General features: G+C 37.2%; 1 protein-coding gene across 2 annotated transcripts in view; it reads left to right on the top strand.

The window, feature by feature from the left end:
- The first annotated feature begins 5,736 nt into the window (after positions 1-5,736).
- CACUL1 (CDK2 associated cullin domain 1) overlaps positions 5,737-25,102 on the top strand; it is a 38,196-nt gene continuing 18,830 nt past the window's right edge. For both annotated transcript variants that reach the window (XM_070945908.1, XM_070945907.1), the window contains exons 1-4: positions 5,737-6,227; positions 8,832-8,958; positions 10,793-10,895; positions 24,326-24,421. In XM_070945908.1, coding sequence (XP_070802009.1) covers positions 5,879-6,227; positions 8,832-8,958; positions 10,793-10,895; positions 24,326-24,421 — 675 coding nt within the window. In that variant the 5' untranslated portion in view covers positions 5,737-5,878. The remainder of the gene's footprint in view (positions 6,228-8,831; positions 8,959-10,792; positions 10,896-24,325; positions 24,422-25,102) is intronic.

The following is a 25,102-nucleotide window of genomic DNA, read 5'->3' as shown; positions in this document are numbered from 1 at the left end:
CCTATATAAAACTTTTTGAATGTGAGCAATCTCAAGGTTATAAAGCCACCTTGATAGGCCCTTAAATAGCTCTGATACTATTTACTATCTTGATGCTATTAAAGACTTGTTTGAAAAGTCACTGGGTGAGTTTAACTTCACTCTGAATAAAAGAAAAATTAATCACAAGTTTGAGAATTTATAGAATTTGAAATAAACAAATTCTACTGTCCCCATTTATTTGTATTCATTCCTTCATTCACTTCCATGTTCATACTTATACCTGCTATCTTGTACATGTTTGACAAACAAATAATAAAAATAATAATAATAGTTATTAATAAGATCCAAGAAAGTTACAATAGATTAAATTTACAAAATTACAAACAATTACATTTGAAATATTGACTGGTACTATAACTTTTTTTGAATTAACTATTCTCATGAGAACCATAATTATTTTGGATATCTTGGGTTATAACAAAAATAAATGACTTTATGATTTTAGAAACTGGACACTAGAGACGACCAAGGATTCTATATAGAAGGGGAAAAATACAAGTCAGCTTTTAGCGTTGATTAACTCTGACTAAGAAAATGATGGAAAACATCACAACACTAGAATTATTAAGGGCACTTTTATGAATGAAATCCAGAAATTAGCGGTTGCAATATCAATAGTCTAGTAATGATAGCTGATTCTGTGGATTGATTATGTCCACAGAACATAAGATATCAATGAGGGAATGACAGATGTGGAGCAAATTTTGTCTGACCAAATAAAGTAATGAAAGTAGAACCACAAATGACAGAAACCACAAATGACAAATGACAAGAGAATCTTGGAGGACTGAACAATGCTAACTGGATATGAGTCCATATTAGGCATTATCTCATGGCAATAAGAGGGGTGAGATATCAATATTTCTCCTGATGCCCATCCAGCAATTCTGTTTAGGCCTATTCCTTATTGAGTACGGTGCTCCATCCCCAATATCTGGGCAATTGTGAAGATTATTCAGGCTATCTGGTGGATAAAGTCACTCTTGAACAAGCTGGTCGGGGCATTCTCTCTATCCTGCCCCCCAATATCAACATAAAATTGCTAGGTGAGGTTATCTACTGATTTGGGGTCCAGTTTTATCGGTATGCTGACGATACCCAATATCCAGGCCAGCCAAATGAGGCTGTTGAGGTTCTGTCCCAGTTCCTGGATGCTGTGTGGATTTGAATGGTGAAGAACAGTCTCTCATTCAATTCTACCAACACCAAGTGGGTGTGGGTATTTGGAGTGCCCAAATATGAGAATATTCCAACTATGAACTTGGATCGGGTTGCACTTTCTCACTGAAGAACAGTCCATAATTTGGGGTTCTTCCTGGACTCACAGCTCATACTCAATTATTAAGCAGACAATATGGCTAGGAAGGCTTTTGCCTAGCTTCACCTGGGTGCCATTTGTGTCCTTTCCTAGATCAGGGAACTCTTCAGGAAGTCAAACATACCCTTTCACCTCATGGCTTGACTATTATAGTGTATTCTACACTGGGGCTGCTCTTGAAGATCACCCAGAACCTTCAGCTGGTCCAGAATGCAGTAACACAGCCAGCGAAAGGCATGCCTTGGTATGCCCATGTAATACCTCTGCTTTGCAAGCTATGTGATTGTTAGTTTGTTTCCCGGTAGCTAATGTGAAATCCTACATGGCATAGGACCTGTTATTTGAGATACTATCTTTCTTCCACAGAATCTGCCTGACTGGTTTGATCTGGCAACATTAGTGCACTTCAGGTTTCATTACCAGCTATTGACGCTTCAGAATCTCTATAGCTGCACCTGACCTCTGAAAAGAAGTTCCCCTGAGATTCAAATATCTCCCATCCTACTGGTGTTTTGAAGGGTTTAAAGACCTGACTCTGATGCCCCTTTTTTTCCTGCTCCTTTCTGGGTTTCTTTTCTTTTTTCTTTTCTTTTCTTTTCTTCTTTTCTTTTCTTTTCTTCTTCTTCTTCTTCCTCTTCCTCTTCTTCTTCTCCTCCTCCTCCTCTTCCTCCTCCTCCTCCTCCTCCTCCCCCTCCTCCTCTCTCTTCTAATGTCCTTTGTTTTTAATTTTTTTAGCAACTGTAAACTGCCCAGAGTTGTTAGGAATCAGGCAGCATTTAATAAATTTAATACATTTAATGTACATTTAATACATTTAATGTATTAAATGTATTAAATATACATTTAATAAATTATTTTTTGTTTATTTTTATTTATTTTAATAATAAATTATTATTTATTTAATGTATTACATTTATTAAATATACATTTAAAAAATTGTTACAATTTGAAATCATTCTCAAAATATGTGCAATCGTGATAGTTATTAAGGCTAGTAAGATCTAAGATTGCTTAAACAAATGAATTAATTCAAGTATGTAAGCCAAGTCTGCAAGCAAGTTACATAGATTTTGTTAACGTGCAGCATTATGCACTGGTTTCGTCTCATTCCCCTAAGAGCATAGTATAGTATAGACATTCATAAATAGCACATCTCTTTCTTATCCCTGAAGGAACAGAGTCGGATTCTTGAGACTAAATAAATCATTTGCTTTACTGCCTAGTAGGTCCTCGGTGAATTACATTTGGCAGAATTCAACAAATTGTATTGATTTAAATATTCATTTGGCTTCAATACATTTAAATGTCTGAATTGATTTGAATAATTGATTCAAATATTTGAATTTTTGCTTTACTTCCCAACTCTTTCATTATAGTTGTGCAATCTTGTTTAATTAAGTAGTGCAGAACATTCTGCTTATACCATTCCCTTTCAACAGTATTGACACATTAATAATCCATATCAAGTCTTAGTGCAAGGTGGAAACTCAATCTTTCTTTCTCATTTCCTAACATTTACTGGCTTTCGAGTTCCAGAGACATTACTGGTGATAAGTGCTCATGATTGTCTCCATGCCTTTCCTGCCTCTCAATGGACTGTTATCTCCCACAGGCATAAAATCCCTCCCAGACTGTATTTAATACTGGAAATGATGGATGGAGATGGAAACTATTCAAAAGGGATGGATATCTTCTAGAGGAGACATTCAGGATCTCTGAGGAATGGAGAAGTCAGGGAGGATCTTCATGTGTGTGAAAAAGTCCCCTTGTATGAAAGAATGAGGTATCTTGAAAGTCCTGTTTTCAGATATATCAGAGCTAATAACTGCCTTACTTATTTGGGATGTATACCACTAATAAACTCTGCAGAACTTTTTCTGTCATACTTTGAACATTTAGGACCTCAACAGCCATATTCGAAGATCATGAGACTTTATTAAATTAGGTTGTATGAGGTCTATTATAGGTTATGCACATTCCAGACTGTAACTGGAAAGAAAAAAAAATATTACAGTACTTTTTTTGCAAATTAACTTGCTCATTTTTTGAAATGTACTTTTCAGGTCTTTCTTGATTTGCCTTTATTTTCACTAGAAAAAAAAATGCATGTGTGCAAGTGTCTATGCCTGCTGTAATGCTTTATCTCTAAAATAACATACTTAGAAATATGTATCTGGAACCTGTATTTTTACTTCCTTTCAATCCCCTCAATCTTTAATTGAAATTATACTCATCTGTTACTAATCTTGTTTCAATCTTCTTATGAACCTTCATTTAACATTTCTTTGTAATCAGCTCCTCTGGACTGGCATGGAAGAAAGCAGATTTTTGTTTATTTGTAGTATATAATCCAGCTTCATGCTTCCCCTCATATTTAATTAGGAATTAAGTGAAGCACTCAACTAGATAGAGAATCACATTTCTGTAGTTCTCCTTATACAGTTATAGTGAGAAAGATTATTTTAATTTTTAGGGAGCCTCTGGTTCTTCCTGACTTGAAGAGGAAAATGTCACAATGTAATTCTTTGTGTATAAAGAGACTATTCAATTGTACTGTTTTCCATTCATCATAGTCATAGCAGCTCATGCTTGATTGTCTAATTTGAGGGCAGAATTTTTTTAAGGGGAAGTCCTAGAGTTTTATATCCATCCTAATATGCTTGCTTTAACACTACAAACAAGAAACCACCTGATGTACTGAAGGAGAACTCACATGAAACCACTGCTAAAACCAGTCAATCAATCAATCAATCAATCAATCAATCATTTATTCCTTAGCCAAACAATACTAGCAAGAGATCAATGTAGGCTAGCTATAGGATAAATTTATGAGTAAATCTGTTGTGAGCTTTTGTAATATTCCCTAGGAAAATAGGTGAACATGATGTCAATGCTCCTATGTGACTCTGTCCTCAGATCTTTTTTGGAAGAGCATCTGGGCAGATAGATGAATAAATCACACTATTCCCCTCCTTGTTTTCAAAATTACATATTAATATATCTGGCCTACAGAAATCAATGGTACAATGGCAGAGGGAATAGGCACAGAAAATGACATTCCTCACCTTGAAATTCTTATGAAAAGTCCAGCAGTCAACTTAAATAAATAAGCATTGCCTGTGAAATTATGAGAGTTGCAGTTGGGGCTTTCTACATTTTATTACCTCCTTCTAGTAGTGAGAGGTACTCACTACCTCCTTCTTGTGTGAGAGGAATAGTGCCAGGGTATTCTTGTGCATTGCCACAAAGAAATCTAGAAACTTGTGGAAAAAGTATGTTTTATCCTTTCCCCTAGTCACTTGGAATCAACTCATGATGACATTTTAAGATTGGGGAGATATGCAGGGCCGTTTTCTCTATCTTTGGGTACAGTTAAGTGCCAAAATAGGCTTTTTGTGATGAGAAAGGGGAGTAACCCAGGGGTGAAATCCAGCAGGTTCTGACAGGTTCTGGAGAACTGGTAGCGGAAATTTTGAGTAGTTTGGAAAACCGGCATACCACTTATGGCTGGCCCCAGAGTGGGTTGGGAATGGAGATTTTGCAGTATCCTTCCCTTGCTATGCCCACCAAGCCACGCCCACAGAACCGGTAGTAAAAAAATTTGGATTTCACCACTGGAGTAACCCACTGAAGCCATAAGATTCCAGTGAGTCTTGTAACACGATTTACATTTATTGAATTATTTCCACTAAACAAAGACTGGTGAGTTAGTCCTCCCCCCCAAGGAACATAGTCCCTCCCCTCTTATAAATTAATCAGTTTTGGACCTTCAACCGCTTATCACTGTACAGCACTTAAAAAGAAGTGGTACGGGCCACAGGTATGTGTGTGTGTATGGGGGGATGCACTTGTTCTTATCCCGAAACTTGTATTCTGGCTTAAAGCACTGCATTTTCTCCGGACTTTTACATTCTTTTGTATTCCATTGAAGCGGATGGGAACATTCTGCAATTTAGATCCCATTATCTCAAAATAGCTGATACCTTAAGAAGCCCGGAGTTTAGGGCCAAAATATAAGAATCAGAACCACCAACTGGGTTACACTATAACTCTCATTATCTAGTTAGTAAACGATGCGAGTTGCACACAGCAACGAGCAACCAACCACAGGGCGACAGTACTTTCCGGTGAAGGAACCGAAATCACCGAGAGACAAAGTACAGAAAAGACTGCGAGGCCATCGCCAGTTGCGATACCTCCCGGCGAGAGGAGACTATGCAACTACGATCCCCACAATCCTTTGCGGCGGCGGCGAGCGATCGCATTAGCCGCCGTCGTAAATAATAGATGGGTTTTAAAGCCTAGGCTCTATGCTCGGCTCGCTTTACGGCCGCGAATCCGTGATCCGCTTCCGGGCAGAAGTTGACGGAGGGATCGGTCTGCGGTGGGTTCCTTGTAGCCCGGAGACGTGACGCTTCTGGCTTTGCGATGGGGAGAAGCCGATTGTGACATTCTCTCCGCTCCCTCCCGCCCCCTCCTCCCTTGCCCGGACAAAGCGGGCCCTCCAGGCCTGTCGGCATGGAGGAAGAGAGCATGGAGGAGGAGGGGGGCGGCGGCGGTGGAGGCGGCGGCGGCGGCGGCGGCAGCATCAGTAGCAGCAGCAGCAGCTACGAGGCCTTCATGGATGACCAGAACCACAACAACTGGGATCCTGCGGCGGGAGGGCGAGGCGGAGGCTACGGACTGTCTCCTTCGCCTTGTCCAGGAGAGTCCCGTGGGCACCGGGTAGCGGAGGAGCTTGAGATCCACATGATGTCCGAGGCCGCCGCCAACGGGCCGGGGAAGGGCTGCGAAGCGCCGGGAAAAGGAGGGGCTGCTGCTGCCGCCAGCATTAACCTCAACATCAACCCTTCGGCCTCTAAATTCTGTGAGTGAGGCATCCTCGGTGTCCATTCTCCCTGCCTCCAAGATGGGAGGAGTGGAAATGTGGCCCATGGTTGCCCAGGAAGGAGGAGAAAGTGAACTAGAAAGAGAGACCCAAAGGTGCTTTTTTTTTTTTTTTTCCTAAGAGGCAACTGGACTTTCTGGTTTTTCTTCCAAGACGTTTCGCTTCTCATCCAAGAAGCTTCTTCAGCTCTGACTGGATGGTGGGGAATGGAAGGATTTATACTCCTTGCAGACAGCTGGTCATTTGCATCCTTGTAGAGGGTCGTTAAGGTCACTTGGAGGTTTATCTGTGTCCTCTGGGTCACCTGAGTAGTGCAAACTGGTGTGGAGCCGCCTTAGAACGGTTGAAAGGACTGTGTTGTAGATTGGAGATAGATGATGTGTATCTCTCCCCCTCTGTTGAGAGAGGGCTGCTCAACCTCAGTAGAATCTTCAGCCAGTGACATACATCCACGCTTCAAACTCAAAGAGTACACTAAAGCAGAAGTTTGTCCTATAATAATACCTAGACAGAAACTGAGCAACGTGGTATATGCAGCACAATGCAGTAAGCCATGTACAGATCTGTACATTGGGGAAACAAAACAACCACTTCATAAACGCATGGCACAAAATAGGAGAACAAACACATCAGGACTAGATTCAGCAGTCCATCTGCATTCAAAAGACACAGGCCATTCTTTTGAAGACAACAAAGTCCATATCTTGAACAGAGAGGATCGCTGATTTGAAAGAGAGGTCAAAGAGGCCATCTATGTCATAATTAAACAGTCCTGTTTCAATAGAGAGGGAGGGATATGGCATCATCTATCTCCAATCTACAACATAGTCCTTTCAACATACCAAGAAGGCTCCACACCCATTTGCACCATTCAGGTGACCCAGAGGACACAGATAAACCTCCAGGTGACCTTAATGACCTGCTAAAAGAATGCAAATGACCAGCTGTCTGCAAGGAGTATAAATCCTTCTGTTCCCCGCCATCCACTCATAGCTGAAGAAGCTTCTTGGATGGGAAACGTCTTCAAAGAAAAACCAGAAAGTCCAGTTGCCTCTTGAAAAAAGTACCTTTGGGATAACATGACTTGGATGACTGAGAATTTCCCTAGACATTTAGAAAGAGAGTTTGGCTCTTGCCACTTTTTTCCCCAGCTGACCAGCAAGCACCCTTTCTCCAGATTTACATTTTAGCTGGACAGAGAGCTTGGCGAGCCAAGCTGTCTCTTACTAATTCAGTTTCTTCTCTTTCATGAACACCCATGGGCATCATTTCACTTTTTGCTGTGTCCTCCTCCTTTGCTTGGCAAAGGGTAGAGAGAACTAATTGATTTGGTGGTGGATTTTGCCCTGAAGTCTACAAGTGCCCATAAGTAAGTAGTGGAATGTACAGATTTGGTTTTGAAGCTCAATCTAGAGGTCCATGTTTAGTGGTAGAAGAATTTCTTCCAATCCTATTGAGAGGCAACCAGCTGTTTTAATATAGGTACTTAAAAAAACACCAGTTTTATAATTTTGAAAGCTTATTCTTTGTACTGTAACATTGTGTTACTGTTTTATGTATTCTTTAAGAGTTGTATCTAGATCAGGGCTGTACGTAACACAATTTGGTGATGGTTCATAAACCCAACATTTAAAAACAGATTTTGAATATCAATCTTTTTTCTGTGATACTTTAAGCAGCAATTAGTCTTCATGTTTAATTTCAGACACTCTTGTGTATGCTTGTTTAGAAACATGTAAATCTGTCTCAGTAGGCATAGAATTAGAATTTGAGTTAAAATAGATGAATGTTCCATTTGAATCAGAAATAAGATGCTGAGGCTCTGGAAGAAGAGCAAAGAAGAGCATAAAAGATGATAAGAGGTTTGGAGGCTAAACCTATGATGAATGGCTAAGGGAATTAGGGATATTTAGCCTAACAAAGAGATGACTTGGGGTAACATGATAGCCATTTTAGGGACTGTCACAGGGAAGAAAGAATCAATTTGTTCTCCAAAGCACCTGAGGGCAGGATAAAAAGCAATGTGTGGAAATTGGTCAGAGGGAGATCCAACCTGGAACTAAGAAGTTTTGATAGTGAGAACAATTAATCAACAGAACAGCTTGTCTCCCAGAATTGTAGGTGCTTCATTGCTGGAGGTTTTCAAGAAAAGACTGAACATTCATTTGTCTGGTATAGAATAAGGACTCCTGCCTTGGTCAGGGGGGTTGGTCTAGATAGAAGACTCCAATGTCTCTTCCAGCCCTATTATTCTACCCACATCCCATTAATGTCAGAGGTATCTTTTAAGGCGCTTCTGGGTTGACAGGATTAGGTGGTGACATCACTGTTGCTTGGCATGTCATGTCTCCATCAAGGACCTGGAGCAAATGACAGGAACTTGCCCTGGCACACAGCAGAACTCGGGTCTCGAACACAGGGTTCTAACCACGTGAGCCACCACACTCCTGTATTATTCTATGATAATGTAGAAATACTCTTGTCTCAAGTATGTAGTTTGAGCTTTGCATTTAAGTTTAGTATTTGTTGACAATTACGCTGACTACATTCTTTTTATCAATTACAGTATACTTTCTCTTCTAGTAATGAATGTTATAACAATAGAAGATTATAAGAGCACATATTGGCCAAAGTTGGACAGTGCCATAGATCAGCTTTTAACTCAGAGTCCTGGTGACTATATTCCCATTTCCTATGAACAAATATACAGGTAAGGAAATAAAAATAACAAAAATATTGGTTCTACAATAACAGATTATTTCAAGCTTGCATTATTTCAGTTGCTTGCAAGGTGCTAATGAAAACTTTTAGTAAATGAGTATATTTAAAAGTACAAAGGTAATTCTGGCATTAGATTTCTAAGTATTGGGCTTTGACTATTTAAGCTGAATGAAACTAAATGTACTTGGTTAACATCTTTCATTTTCAGGAATTTACTTGTTTCTATGTTAGAAAAGCACAGTCACATAATAGAAAATGTTTGCATTTATTTGTAAAATAAAATGTGCGAAACTCACTTCATGTTTTCAAACTCTGCAACTGAAGACAACCCTGGCGTTTCACTAATCAAATGAAAATCTTAATGTATTGATAAAGGAGACTGTATAGGTTCTCTATTAATGCAAAGATACATGTATGTGCTTTGATTCTAATCAAAGAGTTGTCAACTGTAGTACTTCCTTCTTCAAGACAGAGATCCTGTTTTTAACTGTGATTTTAATGACATTTCGACCAATTCTCAATTCAGATGGGGTGGGTGTTTATGCCATAGAAACCAGGGCTCAAAACAGAACGATTTCTATTTGATGTACTTAGGGGATTGAAGTAAGGCAACAGTGTAGTGTAGTTCTAGAGCAGGGGTGTCAAACTTAGCCGTTATGGCATCATCATGTGATGTATTGGGACCTTTTTCCCCTTCACTAAACTAGGCGTGGGCATGGCCAGCACATGACGCATCCGGCCTGCGGGCCATGAGTTTCACAGCCCTGTTCTAGAGTTTGTCTCCAGAATTCTATATTAATGCATAGTTGTATGGTTTAGAGTTATATTCTTAGAAATACTAAATGCGAGGAATTGATTCTCTGCTTTATGTAATAGTTAAAAATGCTAAGTTCAGATGCTATTAATAATATTTTAGCCACATTGAAAACAATTGAAGTTAACCTAGTTATAAGTGACTGGTCCTCTTGATTTCAGTGGGCTGAAAAGGTGGCTAACTAAGCTGAAATTCAGGCCTTGTAATGAAATATTGAAAAGGGTTTCTTTTTTTAATTCTGTTCTGTCCCTGAAAAGAAATGTTTAGAATATTGTATTATTATGAATAAATGAATAAAAAATATAAAAATTCAAAAAATATAAAAATATAAAATTTCAAAAAAGCATCAATAACAGAATTAAATGGCATATTTGGTTAAAACACATCTTAATAATATGATGAGCTAACTAAACAATCTTCTTAGAAATAAAATATTGCCAGACTTTAAAAATGGAATCACATGTGAGATAGCCTTGAGCTTTTAGATCTTGTGGAATTCTTTGTGACAAATACAGAGCTGCTTCCACAAACCTGTTAGTTAATGTTATAAATGTATATTTAAATCATATACAGATAGTCCTCGACTTCTAACAGTTCATTTAGTGACTGTTCAAAGTTACAACAGCACTGAAAAAGTGACTTATGACCATTTTTCACACTTATAACAGTAGTATCCCCATGATCACATGATCAAAATTCAGATGCTTGGCAACTAGTTCATATTTATGATGGTTGCAGTGTCCCAAGGTCATGTGATCCCCTTTTGTGACCATCTGACAATCAAAGTCAATGGGGAATATAGATTCATTTAACAACCGTGTTACTAAGTTTAACAACTGTGGCAAGAAACATCGTAAAATGGGGCAAACTCATTTTACAAATGTTTCACTTAGCAACATAAATTTTGGGCTCCATTGTGGTCGTAACTCGAGCACTACCTGTATTTAAAATAAATTTCTACAGGCTTAATATTGTCAATTTATCATTGTTCCTGTATTTATTTCTGCAGTTGTGTATATAAATGTGTGTGCCAGCAGCATTCGGAACAGATGTATAGTGACCTAATAAAAAAGATAACTAACCACTTAGAGAGAGTCTCAAAGGAGCTGCAGGTAAGAAGCTGCACAATTTCATTTTCCTGGGATAGTATCCCAGTGATAGTATGCCAGTGATCTGTTGAAGTTATTGCTACCATAATTGCTTCCTGTGCAGAACTTGATCGACCTGATTTGTAACATGTTAGTTGTGAGTAATTCTTTTCTAGGGAATTCAGGTATTACTGTCCATGTGAGTTCATGCATTTCAAAAGGGATCATGATGCCAAAGATGAGATTAATATACATGGTGGATTTGCACTGAACATATATATAGGTGTGGATAAGAAAAATCCCTACTAGGTTGAATCTGATTCCTAATGATTTCAGAGGCATGTTCATATAATTTTCTTGACAACTATTAGATTTGCCAATTGCCTCCTGAGATACTATTTCAACTTCCTGGACTAGCCTGTTACTATGACACATCTTGCTGATCTCCCATTTAAGTACTAACCAGGTTTGACTCTGTTTAGTATTTTGAAATCAGCCATAGCAGTGAACAAAATCTAGGATGATTGCTCAAATGAATGTGACCAATATTGATCACTTTGTCCCTAGGGAAACATGTAGTGGATGTGTGCCAGTATGTATTTATTATTTTTAGCTATCTTAAATTAGCCCTTTATCTTCTTGCAGAACTTGGTGTTGGAAAATTTATCAGTGTTCAAGCAACTTTTTATTATATTGTACATTCATTTGTGTTTTGTTAGGTTTATCAAAATATGCTGTTCATTTTTACTGAGCTTGTTTAAAGAAAGAACCTCCCTAGTTTTACAAAACTAGGATTTTTACTGACCAACTGAAAAGTCTTTTTTTTTTAAATTGAGAATCTGGTTTTAATACTAACCTGCCTCTATATGGACATTTATTGCTTATTAACTATTAGCCAACATGACATTAGAAAATGAGCAATTCACTGACAGGAGTAAACAGAAATAAATTAGTTTGCTTGTCAATATTTAGTTCAGTCTTTAATATCAGGGGAAAAAATACAATTTCATATTTGTAATTAGCTGTGCTTTAATTGTAGTCAAATATTAATATGTATGAAGAATGTACCTTCATCTTCAAACTCTTGAGATTTGTCAGTAAATGGGACCTTGAGGAAAAGTGTGCTACTTTGGCATACTATAGCTACTGATAGCAGCTCACTGAAGAGATGTGTAGGTAACTGAATATTGTAACTTTCTTCTTACACTTCTTGTATTAAAATAAAACATTAGTGTTGCATTTACAGGTGAGGTGGGGGGCTCTTCCTCATTGAAACAGATACAACACAGGACAGCACACAATTTTTTGGGATTAAAAGTCACATTTCATCTTAGGCATGTGCCAAGACCTGTCCTTCAAAAAGTACTATAGTCTCCTTCCCCCCTCCTGCTTTTACTTAATTTTTTTTTTTATTTATATTCTTTTGGATAAACTTAAAAAAGAAGTATTGAAAACTAAACTTTATTTCAACATATAGAACTAATGTTTATTAAAATTAAATAGCACTAGCGTTAGACAACACTTCAAATTTAAAACATCCATTTGAAACAAACGTTTCATATTTGAATTCTTTTGCTCATTGCTTTTTAATTGATTATTCCTAAATGTGCACTTATTTTTCTTCTGGCATCTTAAAAATTATAATATGGAAACAAATTTTGAAGGTTGGTAGGAGCCACATTCAAGTTTTTTGGGGAGGTGCTTGCTATTCTGAGATTATACAGTGACCTGTTAGATTGTATTTCAGTTGAAATGACTTTGGCTCACAATTGCTAGAGTACTGGGCAGTAGCCATTGTTAAAAGCAGCAATGTTGGTTTTGTTGAGCTGAATGTCTGGTTATCCTCTAGCACAGAGATGGGCTTCACATAATTTAACAACCAGTTTGCCTAGTGCAGAACCGAAAATGTGAGTGCATGGTTGCCTGCGCGTGGCTTGCAGCACACCTTCTCCGGCAGCCATGAGTAGAGAAGGTGAGGCATGGAAATCAGCTGGGCTGCATGGACGGGGTGAGCGAGCCAGTCAGAGAGTGAGATATATAGGATGGGATAGTGCCTGGGCGGGTGGGCGGGTCCAGCCGGTGGTTGAAACTACCAATTCGCCCGAACTGGTCCGAACCAGCAGCAGCTCACCTCTGCTCTGGCATCTTTTCCTGTAGCTGAATGTTCCTATAGAATAAAGATCTTCCCTTTCTTGAGAATAAGATAATCCTTTCCCAAACTTCTTTAAGTCTATACTTTGCATGTGATTTTGCAATAGGTAATTTAAGAATCACCTCATTACCACTCTTATAACTTAATTACATTGTCAATTAAAAGTGTGTATTACTTGGCTGATCTGCAAGCACATACGTTTGTAGTTTCAAAGTTCTTAAACTCTGGTCTGATTAGTAGTAGTTCTTTTATCTTGGTGGAGAAAATACAAGGATCTTGTATCAAGTCCCGTCCTGCAGCAAAACAGAACATTGCTGATAGTATGCAAAAGTCAGCTTTCCAGAACAGGGTTTTTAATATAATCCAACCTTAAAATTGTCCTGTTTTGAGGCTAAATCATACCTGATGTCAGGAGCAAGTAACCAGGAACAAGAGTTTAGTTCAAAGCATTTCAAGTTCATTACATGCTACCTATACACAAAAATCTGATCTACTGACGGTCAAGGCAAATTGGTGCTAGATAAGAGCAGCAGAATTCAAGAGGGCATGGACTTAGGTCTCTTGTGAGAGCGGAGCAACTCCAAATTGATGATGCATTTGGCCCCACGCTCAGCCCCTCAAGCTCAGCCTGGTCACGTCCTGAAAAACTTACAGTCCAGCTAAGCCTAAGGACAATGAAGAGAAATTCAGCCAGAATCGCCTTCTTTATTTGCTTACACACAATAGGCAGAATTTTGGAGGCTAAATCCTTAACTACTGTCATCCTATGCCCTGGGAGATTGTAGGGAGTGGGTATCCTTATCCCTCCCCCCCATTTTCTATGTAGCTCTGGCCTGTGCTGTCTCTTGTCTGGCCCCCTTTCTGGAATGTGCTCCTTCTTGGGAAACTGCTGCTTTACTACAGCATCACATTACACTAGGTCCCCCTCTCACATATACTTCTAGAGCTGAACAACGTCAGATCAGTATGTTCCAGGAAAAATAATAATAAAGGATCATCCCTGTGGTATACTGGACTGTTCTACATTCATTTGGCAACATAAGGATGCATTCCTTCGTCGTTCTGAGATTGAGCAATGAAATTACCCTTACATTACTGGAAGTATTGCCTGATTAACCTAGCATTTTAGGGAAAGATTCTTCCCTCCTATCTATATCTGACCGGGCCCTTATTTATTTATATCTTGAATTATTTATAAAAAAAAAATAAAGGCAAGGCGGTGAACATATCTAATATTTCTTCCCCCTTCCTATTTTCCTCACATCAACAACCTTGTGAGGTGAGTTGGGCTAAGAAAAATTAACTAGTCCAAGGTCACCCAGCCGGCTTTCATGGCTAAGGTGGGACTAGAATTCAGTTTGCTGGTTTCTAGATCAATACCTTCATCACTGGATCAAACTGGCTCTTTTCATGTGTCCTCTGGAAAATTGTTGTAGGAAAAAGTGCTCTCTATATGTATGTGGGAAGAAGCAACTTTCATGAAATGAATTTCCATTTACCACAACTCCATTGATAAAATATGTTATTCTTGTATGTGTAACTTTATGCTGGAAGACTCAATGTGTTTTTCATTTTATTAACCAAAGTCATTAGTAACCATAGATCTTACAGGTAGAACCTGATTAAAGAATCAAGATGTATAATAATTTTTATAAAATAAAGGACATACATTTTAATTACTAATTAGGTTAATCCTTAAAAAAACCATTGCATAATCAGGAAAAAAAATCTGTTTTTAAGATATTTTTTTCTGAAGCAGAAAAAATATTCTCAGGTAATAAATAACATTGGGAAACTTACATGATTGGCTCTGGGTGTATGTGTGTTGTGCAGTTTAAAAGACAGATATCAGATTTTTGGGGAGTTTCCTGAGTGACTCAGTTGAACACTAAATATCGATTTTTGTATGCAGATCTCCACTACTTGCTTTTGAAGAGTTAATAAACTCTTCTGAGGTAGAATAACTTTTCCGTTGCAATATGATCATTCTTCAATTTGAGGACATTAGTATCATAATTAATGCTAGTGTTTAACAGCTGTTAGTTTCCACATTTTTTATTATGCATCTGAATTCATTGTGAACTTCTTTGGGTGTCCTGCTTTAGAGTGAAAAATGTATTTTGTCTCTCATGTAAAGGCTGGATAATTATTGTGTGGAAAAAGACTTCAGATGGGATGCTAAATATTAATTTGGTGATATTTTGATCCTGCTTTGAAAGTTTGTATTTTGGTTTGGACTTTTTCTTTTTTTTTTTTTTAATTAGACTTTTCTCCAGCAATTTTGTTGCTTCAATTGGTGCCATATATTTGCATATAAAGGGAGGAACTAAATGTTCTAGATACTCAGCGGTATCTAAATGGAATTAGAATAGTCATTTTACTGCTGTTATCACAACTATTGTAAGGTGCTTCTGACAAAGGAGGGAAGGCCTAAACAGGTCAGGGCAGTGTGTATCTGTAGCTACAATTCTTAGCCCTTAGAGATAGACGAGATCAGGAAATAGACTCCACAGGAAAAGTGGAATTATGCTTTATTGAGATAGGCTATACTAACAGAGTCAGCTAGTTTGATTGTGCTTCTCCCCTCTTTCCTCTTATACACCAGTTAGTCAGGGAAGTATCATCCTGAATTTCTTTTTAATACTCCTCAGACTTTTGCTTTAGGCTTAGGACAATGGTGAAATCCAATTTTTTTTACTACCGGTTCTGTGGGTGTGGCTTGGTGGGTGTGGTGTGGCTTGGTGGGTGTGGCAGGGGAAGGATATTGCAAAATCTCCTTCCCCACCCCACTCTGGGGCCAGCCAGAGGTGGCATTTGCTGGTTCTCCGAACTACTCAAAATTTCTGCTACCAGTTCTCCAAACTACTCAAAATTTCCGCTACCGGTTCTCCAGAATCTGTCAGAACCTGCTGGATTTCACCCTGGTTTAGGTAATGATTTTTTAATTTTTGAATATTGCTAGAAGGCCATCTCTGTAGCTGTACACCAACTGTTCCAGTTTAGATGTATGTTGGTGTGGGAGAGTTTTGCCTGATTTTTGCAGTGACAGATAAGGTTTGAGGGACCAGGGGCTACAATTCAATCTCTTGAGCTTTCAGGAATCCATTATAATTAAAGGATAACACTTTTCCAACCATTTGAAGAGTGCTGGTGGATATGATCAGTATGAAAATGAAAGGAGAAATTTCTGTGAACCAAACTCTCCTATCCCTACCCTACCTATAAAACCATCCAACAGTCTGAAAAGCTGTGATTTTTGCCTATAGCTGGAAGCAGGCTTTTAAGGAGTGAGGATGAGAGTGATTTGCCTATACAATAACAACCTTCTGAAATGCAAACTTTCGCTGTTGGCAGTATGACCTTGAAGTACTGCGATGGAGAACATATTTGGGATACAGGTTGCTCTTCCTGAATTATTGAGATATAATATGGAATCCTTATAGGAACATTTAAGCTCTTATTTTAAATAGTTATCTTGTGAGAGATGTATAAAAGCTATTCTTATAGGTTGTATTGCCATTATATAACATTAGAACAAATCTAACTACTAATCACCTAACAAGGCAATAGCTGTCTTTTCAAGTATCCTAAATGTCTCTTTTTTTTCCACACTGCCTCAGAATATTTAAAGTACCCATTAAATAGTTTGACTTTTAATCCAAGGCAGCATTTGATGAAATTTTAGTCAGAATCTAGGAGATAAAAATTCTCTGTTATGCAATCGTGCTGCAGGTGGCAGCAGAATACTTTCTCTGGCAAATTAGTATATTTTTCCCCCAAATATTAAACCATCCAGCTTAAAAAATAAAAAAAACACAAGACAAACTTTTAAACTGTGCATCAAATATCACTGTGTAGATTTACAAGTCCCGTAAAACATCCTATACTGATGTTTTACTTTGTTTCTTTCTTGTCCTTCATTGTCTATGAATGTCACAATAAGCAGCAGCTAATGCATTCCTTACTTTTTTATGTACCATGGAATAACTGGGATATATCTATATAGGAATTCAAATATTTAGACTTAATTTGTTATGAAGAAGTATGCATTTAAAAAAAAAATATTAAGGATATAAGGATAGATAGTAGCCTGTTGTGTAATTGCCGCCATAAAAAGTAAAGGAGTTCATAAGTAATGCTGTGTTATATTTGTTGTAAATGAAAGTTGGCAGTGTCTGAGACATCTTTCAAAATTGTGTACATATTATATATAGAAGTTAAAGAAATGTGTAACGTTAGGGCTGGTAGAGAGCCTGGAGATAATTAAGTTCTACTCCTTCCCAGGGCAGGTGTTTGCCATCCTTCCCATCTTTGTCTTATTTGTAGATTTGATTATCATATTTTCCATGCTTCATCCAAGTCTTCACGAATAGAATAGAATAGAATAGAATAGAATAGAATAGAATAGAATAGAATAGAATAGAATAGAATAAATAACTTTATTATCACTTTGAATGTACACTAATCAGCATACATTAAAATGAAATTTTGTTGCATACAGCTCTCAAAGGGTCACCACCTCCAATATGCACTACATAAACATGACAAAATAAATAAATAAATATAAATACCCACATATATTATATGACACAGAGAAACAACACAGTCTAGTTCAGATGTATACGTGCACATGGCAAGGAAGACGAATTTTGGGAGTTTGCCAGATGGATGGCATAGGGAACAAAGCTGTTACAGAATCTGGTAATCCTGCTAGAAATACTTCGAAACCTCCTCCCAGAGGGGAAGAACAGAAACAGACCGTAAAGAGGGTATGTGGGTTCTCTAATAATGCTTTAAGCACATAGTGCTTATAGGGCTATAATTGAGCCTTTGATATGTCATCCAACCTTTTCCTTCTGTTTCTCTGGGGATATTGGCATGTAATTGTTTAGTCAGCTCTATATCTGGCTAATTGTAGCATAGTCTAGCTACATTTTGCCATCTTCTCTACTGTATTAGGATCTCATAGGAGAGTTTGTTGAATTCTTTAGTGAAATCATGGTATATTATTCCAATTGGATTCTGATGGCCAACTAATTGGCTACCCTACCAGAAATAAATGAGGGGGGGGAGGGCGGGAGGGAGAGAGAGAGAGAGCGCAGCTTGTTTTGGCATGACTTATTCATGTTAAAACTATGCTGAGTCCCTCCAAGTAAGATAATCTTATGAGAAAATCCAAAGTGTTTCTATCTGGGTGCATGATTACTGTACATTAGATACTATCTTGAAAACTCTACTTTGATTTTAGTGAATTAGGTTCTAAAAATCTCAATTTCCGTATTGAAGTGTATTCTATAAAAGAAGGCCAGGATAAACTGGATATATTCTGTAATAAAGATTGAAGTTTCCAAAAGGATAGATTTTTGTAGCAGAGCGATAAAGAGAGATGCAACACCTAATGGCTAGGTGGAAAAGAAAGGAAAAAAACTGAATCAATTCCATGGTGACACCATATAATAAGGAAAACGTCAATATTTCTCTGTTTATGTGACCATCTAATCAAGTATACGAGTATTGTGAGATTTTCATCACTATATTTTGGAATGTTAAATGATTAACTTGGCAAATGGTACAATTTGTTTTTTCTGACAAGGTTCACTACTTGCAAACACTTCTCTAATGTTTCCTCATTTTAATTGAGAAGCATATTGCTGTGAAATTTCATAATCATTATTCATTTTCAGAGAGTTAGATACAATATTTAGGATCTCACTGCCCCTCTGGTTAAATACATTAATACTCATTGAAATATTGGATATTAAGTAATAGTGATACTACATTGTTTTTATTCCTTTGCATATAGGAGCAGTATCTTCACAGATGCAGAGACTATGAAATGAAGGATTTTCATTTTTTCTTCATTTTTATTTGCAGAGTAACTAAATTGTACTTTTTTCTCTTTAAACCTTTTTTGTAAGTAAAAAATGAAAATAGGAATTTTCGAACTGGGCAGTACTGAAATATACTGTATGTAATAAATATTTTTCTTCAAAGTATATGTGACTTTAAAGCCAAATGAAAAATTATTTCAATATTAATATAGTTACTTGATTTTTAAAATAGTCTTTGTCAAATGTGATCTTAAACCTTCTACCCATTAAAATTTTATAAGGCAGCTACAGTTTCATCACCAAAGTTAAAATGATTTGTTTTAGCTTTTTTTTTAAACTTTATGTAAGCATAAAAGTCATAACGAAACATAGCCGGTGTCAAAAATGTCTAATAGAATTAATCCTGTTAGTACTTGGGTAGGAGACACTAGGAAATCCTGTGACAATAGACTAAATAGGAAAGCTAAAAGAGAAAGGGAAGAAGGCAGTGGCAAATTACTTCAATGTTGTCGTCAAAACAATATGGACATATCCATAGACATTCTGTCCCCAGAAATTAAATTCAGTACAAGGAAGTCTTCTCTTAATCATAGAACCAAAAATAGGACAATTTTAGAAGAGAATATACATAGGTCAGGGTTGAACTGTGAAGTCCTTAGTACTCTCTGAGGTGATTGCTTGTGGACAGGCATTTCATTATCCAAATAAGTAGTATCATCAATGCTAGCGGTGCTATTACCAATGGGAATTTATATGTGTATTACTTCAAATTCAGAACAAAACAGTTCCAATTATTGAAATGTTACATGTTGGCTCTGTCCCAATAAAACCAAACTTGAAATGGCTCCATTGTTTGCTCTACTTTTTTTTTGGGGGGGGGGGGGAAATAAGTTACCTTCTTGGCTTTTTTTTTTTTTTTTGGTGTAAATTGATTAGCAATGGCAAGTAATAGTCAGATTATTTCCTCATTGTGCCACTAAACAAGATCAAACTACAAACAGCTTGCTTGTTTGTTCATTAGTTATCCAAGCAAGCATTAAAAAAATCAGTCTATTGTGTATTTTCTATATTAAAGATCTGGCTTGCCTCTCTTCTGTAGTTTTAAAAATTCTGCAAATGAATAATAGTAATACAAACAAAACTATTTCCCCAAGCTCTGTACACATTGAGGTGTACAGTGCACAATGGTACAGATGGTCCTTGCTTACCAATCACTTCTTCAGTGTGTGGTCAGAGTTACAGCAGCTGCTGAAAAAGGAGACTTATGACTGGTCCTCAAAGTTGCAGCCATCATAGTGTAATTGCAATTCAGGTCCTTAGTAATTGAATTTTATGATAATTACAGCATCCCACGATCATATGATCACCATTTGTGACCTTTGCAGCTGATTTCCAACAAGCAAAGTCAATGGGGAAGCTGACAGGAAGTTGCAGGTCGCGGTTGTGTGATATCATGCTTAATGACCACAGTGATGCACTTAACGCCCACAATCAGCATTGACATTATAAATCAGCGTGGGCATATAACATTTCATTTAACAACTATGTCACTTAGCAATGGATTGCCAGGTACAAACTTTAGTCAATGCAAGGCTACCTAGATTTGCATATTAGGAGCAATAAGGCAAAACAATGTTTTTGCTGGTTTAAATACAATTGCAGTTTAACAAGACACAAGAACACACAGTGTAAAAGTTCAGGAAAACAAGCCATGCTGTTCACTTTATAACTTAAACCTCAGCAGCCTTAACAGCACTTGCTATTTTCAATGACAAAGAATTTTAAAAACAAGAGTAACTTAGCCAGCCAAATGGGCAGATGGCTGCAAGTAGTCATGTATGTGTTTGGAAACATTAGCAGAATAGATTTTTATTGTAGCTCTTTATCTCTGAGCCAAGTGCTTAATGATAACTGCTTTTTCCTAATATTCCTCTTGCCCATTTCACCTTACCCGGCATCAGCCAGTTATAGGTGGAACCAGTCAATCTGTGCTGACTGACTAGCATGAAAGATTAAAGCAAATTGAAAACTGCCATGCAAAATTTCATTGGAATAGTTGGAACAGCCTGGACCACTCAGAACAAAACTATTTTAAAAAGCCAAGATTTGTTGAAATATTAAAGCCAAATCCTTGGAATACCTATGATTTGTGTTTTAATAAATTAATAAAGTTAATTTATTAGTAGTGAAATGCAAACTTATAGACTATTTTGTCTGTGGAAAATGCAGACACAATTACCTCAAGTTTTTGCTTCCTCTTCTATTTTGAGTTTTGAAAATCTTTTCTTTATTAAAGGGGTAATCTGATGTACTGTTATTTATTTGGATAACATTAAAGAAATAGCCATGTTTTTGTCCATTTTCCATCATTCACAAGATTGGATTGGATTGATAGATTGTTTTAGATGAATGCAAAGTTATTTTGATCAGAAGTAAATATTTAAACTTGTTAAGTCTTGATAAGTTCCTGATTACTAATAAATTAGTATTTATGATACTAATTATGATCCTGATCTGATTTAAATTTAAATGAATGCTCCATTTTCCTTCTCCTCTGCTTTGCTTCCCTCTGCCAAAACCAAACTTTCAAGGGGAATAAGGAAACCAGATTCTTGGGAGGTTCAAACCCAGAAATGGTGATTGAAGGATTTTCCAAAATAAATAGGATTGTTTGTCATTATGTTACCGTGTGTTCCTTTTTGGTGATAGAATTAACATTGTCATAATTAGCCAAATTACAGTCTACAATTTACTTATAGCCATTGTTGTGTCTTATGTTTTGAGGTTACTATAATCAGTGTTGTTACTGTGAATTTTAAACAAAGCAGATTAGGCTGCAAAATGATGATAGGTGTCTGTGTTAGGTGAGTTTGCTGCATAAATACATATATTTGACTATATTTATAAAATTGGGACCTAGGCAGGGTAACTTTGATTTCATTTTGCTATGGATCACTGAAGGCTTTTGTTCTTTCTGAGTGCTTTGCAAATAGAGCAAAACTAGCAATCTCTTTTCCGTGTTCTGTTGTAAAAGCCCTTGAATGCATTATGTAGCACAGGCTGTAATTCTAAGGCCACAGTCCTATATGAGTTTACCAGCTATGTTCAGATAATAACTTCCGAGTAGAAATGCAACAGTGCCATAGACCCTACATAAGCTTTCAGACTTGATGTCTTACTTCCAGAACTAGGTGGGCATGTTAGTTGTTTAGTTTTGAACTGTGCTGTCTACTAAATTGCCTGAGAGATTTGAACATGTAAACCTATTATTCTAACTACTTATGTGCCACAATGATGGAGCTGTTGCTGTTCCCTTTGATGTTGTAGAAAAGAAACATCTCTTGGCAGTGCTGTGGTAGTTAATAGTTGCTTTTGTGCAAAAGGGTAAGACTAGTGTTGGAATAGAATAGAATAGAATAGAATAGAATAGAATAGAATAGAATAGAATAGAATAGAGCAGAATAGAGCAGAATAGAGCAGAATAGAGCAGAACGTTTTTGTCAGTTTAAATGTACACTAATCTGCAAACATTAAAATGAAATTTCATTGCATTCAGCTCTTAAAGGATAACCATTATGCATATACCCACATACCCACACATCACTAAAGCACAAGAATCTGTCTGCTACTAGAAATCTTTATTTGTTCTGTTGTTTGTAGCTATGAGAAATAACTCACATAAATGGCTGTGTGAGAAAATAAAAGCAAATCCATGTGTATTATTAGATTTTGCTGCTGGATAATAAAGACATGACAAACAAGGAAAAACAGAGCTACTATTAAGAGAAAATATAATCAACTATAAAACAAAAAAAAACAAACTTGTATGCAATAAGATGCTATATTTAAATAGTTATATGTGTTAAACTTCATTTATTTAATATTTTTAAAAAAGAATATTAAGTCAATAAAAGCGATGAAGTCTCCTTTACATCAAGCTAAAGTCCTAATAACATCCGTGTTGTTTTCTTTGTAATAATACAGCAAATGTCTCCTCAGATATATTTTTTACTTCTCAGTCTTGTTTATAGCTCTGGAATTTCACTGGATATAGTATTAGACATATTAGACTGGAACTTTTAAGCTCCACCTAAAAGGATGCATTGACACTCCTTACAGAGAAGATCTGTCTATATAGCATAAACTTAGATGGAGGGGGCAACAACATTTTTCAGAAATATTACATTCCATCATTTTCATTCACTTCCCACCCAAGTCTTGGCATTTCTGGACAATGAGCACATGTAGGCATCATTGGGTTAAGGATGAATATTTCAGTTCTGGACTTTGTTTCCTCCCCCCTCCCCTTTTTTTTTTTCTTGTTGATATCATCCTTTTCTTTCCTAGGTAGCTTCTTTTTGAATACCCAAGAAGAAAGAACTTATTAATAGATTAATAGTATACATATTCTTAATATATGATGGACTATCAAAGTGATTCTTCCTTGACATTTGCAGAGGGGTGGCAGCGTTGGTGGGTTGAGGAAACATTACAGATAGTCCTGAGTTACGATAATTTGTTCAGCAAACCTGCACACACCCCACACCCCCTTTCTGCAGCCTCCCTGCACTGGCACACACCCTGCACCCTCTTTCCCTGGACTTTTTCGAGCTCACAGGTCACTGTAGCAATCAACTGCCCCAACTTGTATGTGGTCTGTGCTGGGACCCCAGGCCTTCCCCCACTCCATGTGTGCCCCTCACACTCATTACCCAGGATTCTCTCCGCTTCCTGCTTAACAACCTATGCATCTGTTATTACAACAACGACCAGTACTGCCTAGGTTGTCATTGCTAAGCAATATGGTCACATGACATCACATTTTACAACCACATTCCTCAGCAACAGTTATTCTGGTCCAAATTGTACTTGTAACTACCCTGTTTCCCCCCAAAAAAGACATCCCCTGATAATAAGCCCAATCAGGCTTTTGAGCGCATGCACTAAAATAAGCATCCCCCCCAAAATAAGCCCTCCCTGAAAATATTTAAACGCAGAACTGGAAATTAGGTAAGGCGGCAAGAGGAGCCCCATCTTGCTCCATGCACCCCAAAAGAATAAGACCTCCACGAAAATAAGGCAAAGCACTTATTTCGGGGTTCAAAAAATATAAAACAGGGTCTTATTTTCAGGGAAACACGGTAGAGCAGGGGTCCCAACTCCCAGTCCATGCACTGGCACTGATCTGCAACATGCCAGCAACCGGTCTGCACAAACAAGTGAATCCCCATCTGTGGGATGCAGACAGCATGCAAAACCTCTGGTCCACAGAAAAACCTTTCTCCATGGAACCAGTCCCTGGTGCCCAAAAGGTTGGGGACCACTTAACTAGAGGACTACCTATAATGGTAAAGTATTTGTTTTAAATCATTTTTAATTTTTCACATTAGGGTTTTTCTTTAAATCTTCAAACTTAACCCAGTTATACCAAAATGTAAGGTTCCCTTCTATTTTCTTTTTTTCTTTTGCAGGCCAGCCCTCCAGATCTCTACATTGAAAGATTTAACATAGCACTTGGGCAGTATATGGGAGCATTACAGAGCATTGTGCCTCTTTTCATATATATGGTAAGTTATTACAAATAACTTATGAAAAGATGTACCTAGATATTAGTTATTACTAGTTATCCAAATCAGCAACTAGGTTCTCATGTAATATTTATTATAAATCAAGAAAGAGATTGATGATCAGTTTTTCTAACTTCCTCTATTTATTTCAGTTCTTTCCTCCCCACCTCCCTAAATGGTTAATACTAGTTTCCATTTATTTGGAAGGTGATGGTCCTAGGACACATTTGTAGCTGTTACAAGGAATCTCCTATGGTTAATCCTCTTCTAGCTTTCCAAAATCTTGTTGGAATAATCACTCTAGTCTTCTGCAGAGTAACTTCATTCTACTAAATCATTAGCTTTACTCAGGTTGATTTATACCAGAGAAATCATGGTTTTATGCCATTGTATATTATGTAGAATATACAGAATATATTTCTGTAGAAATATATTGGGGGTAGGATTGTGGCATTAAAGCTTTATATAGCTGACTTTATTTTCCAGTAACAGAAATTATTATGTATCCTTCATCTCAAGAAAATTACAATAAAAACTTAGAAGGTCATTAGTTGATTAACAGATTGTGTCAAGAAATCTGACACAATTTCTTGATTAGAGAAAAGGAAGTCTTCCTGAGGAAGAAATGTAGAAAGATCAAATGGGAATAGTTCCTCAAGCAGGCATGGAAAACCTGCAGCT

Source organism: Pituophis catenifer, unplaced genomic scaffold (assembly GCF_029215685.1).
Source record: "Pituophis catenifer annectens isolate HBS135680 unplaced genomic scaffold, rPitCat1.0.hap2 SCAF_6, whole genome shotgun sequence".
NCBI lineage: Eukaryota > Metazoa > Chordata > Lepidosauria > Squamata > Colubridae > Pituophis > Pituophis catenifer.
The sequence above is the reverse complement of the archived record's forward strand: the minus strand, read 5'-3'. Positions and strand labels throughout refer to the sequence as shown.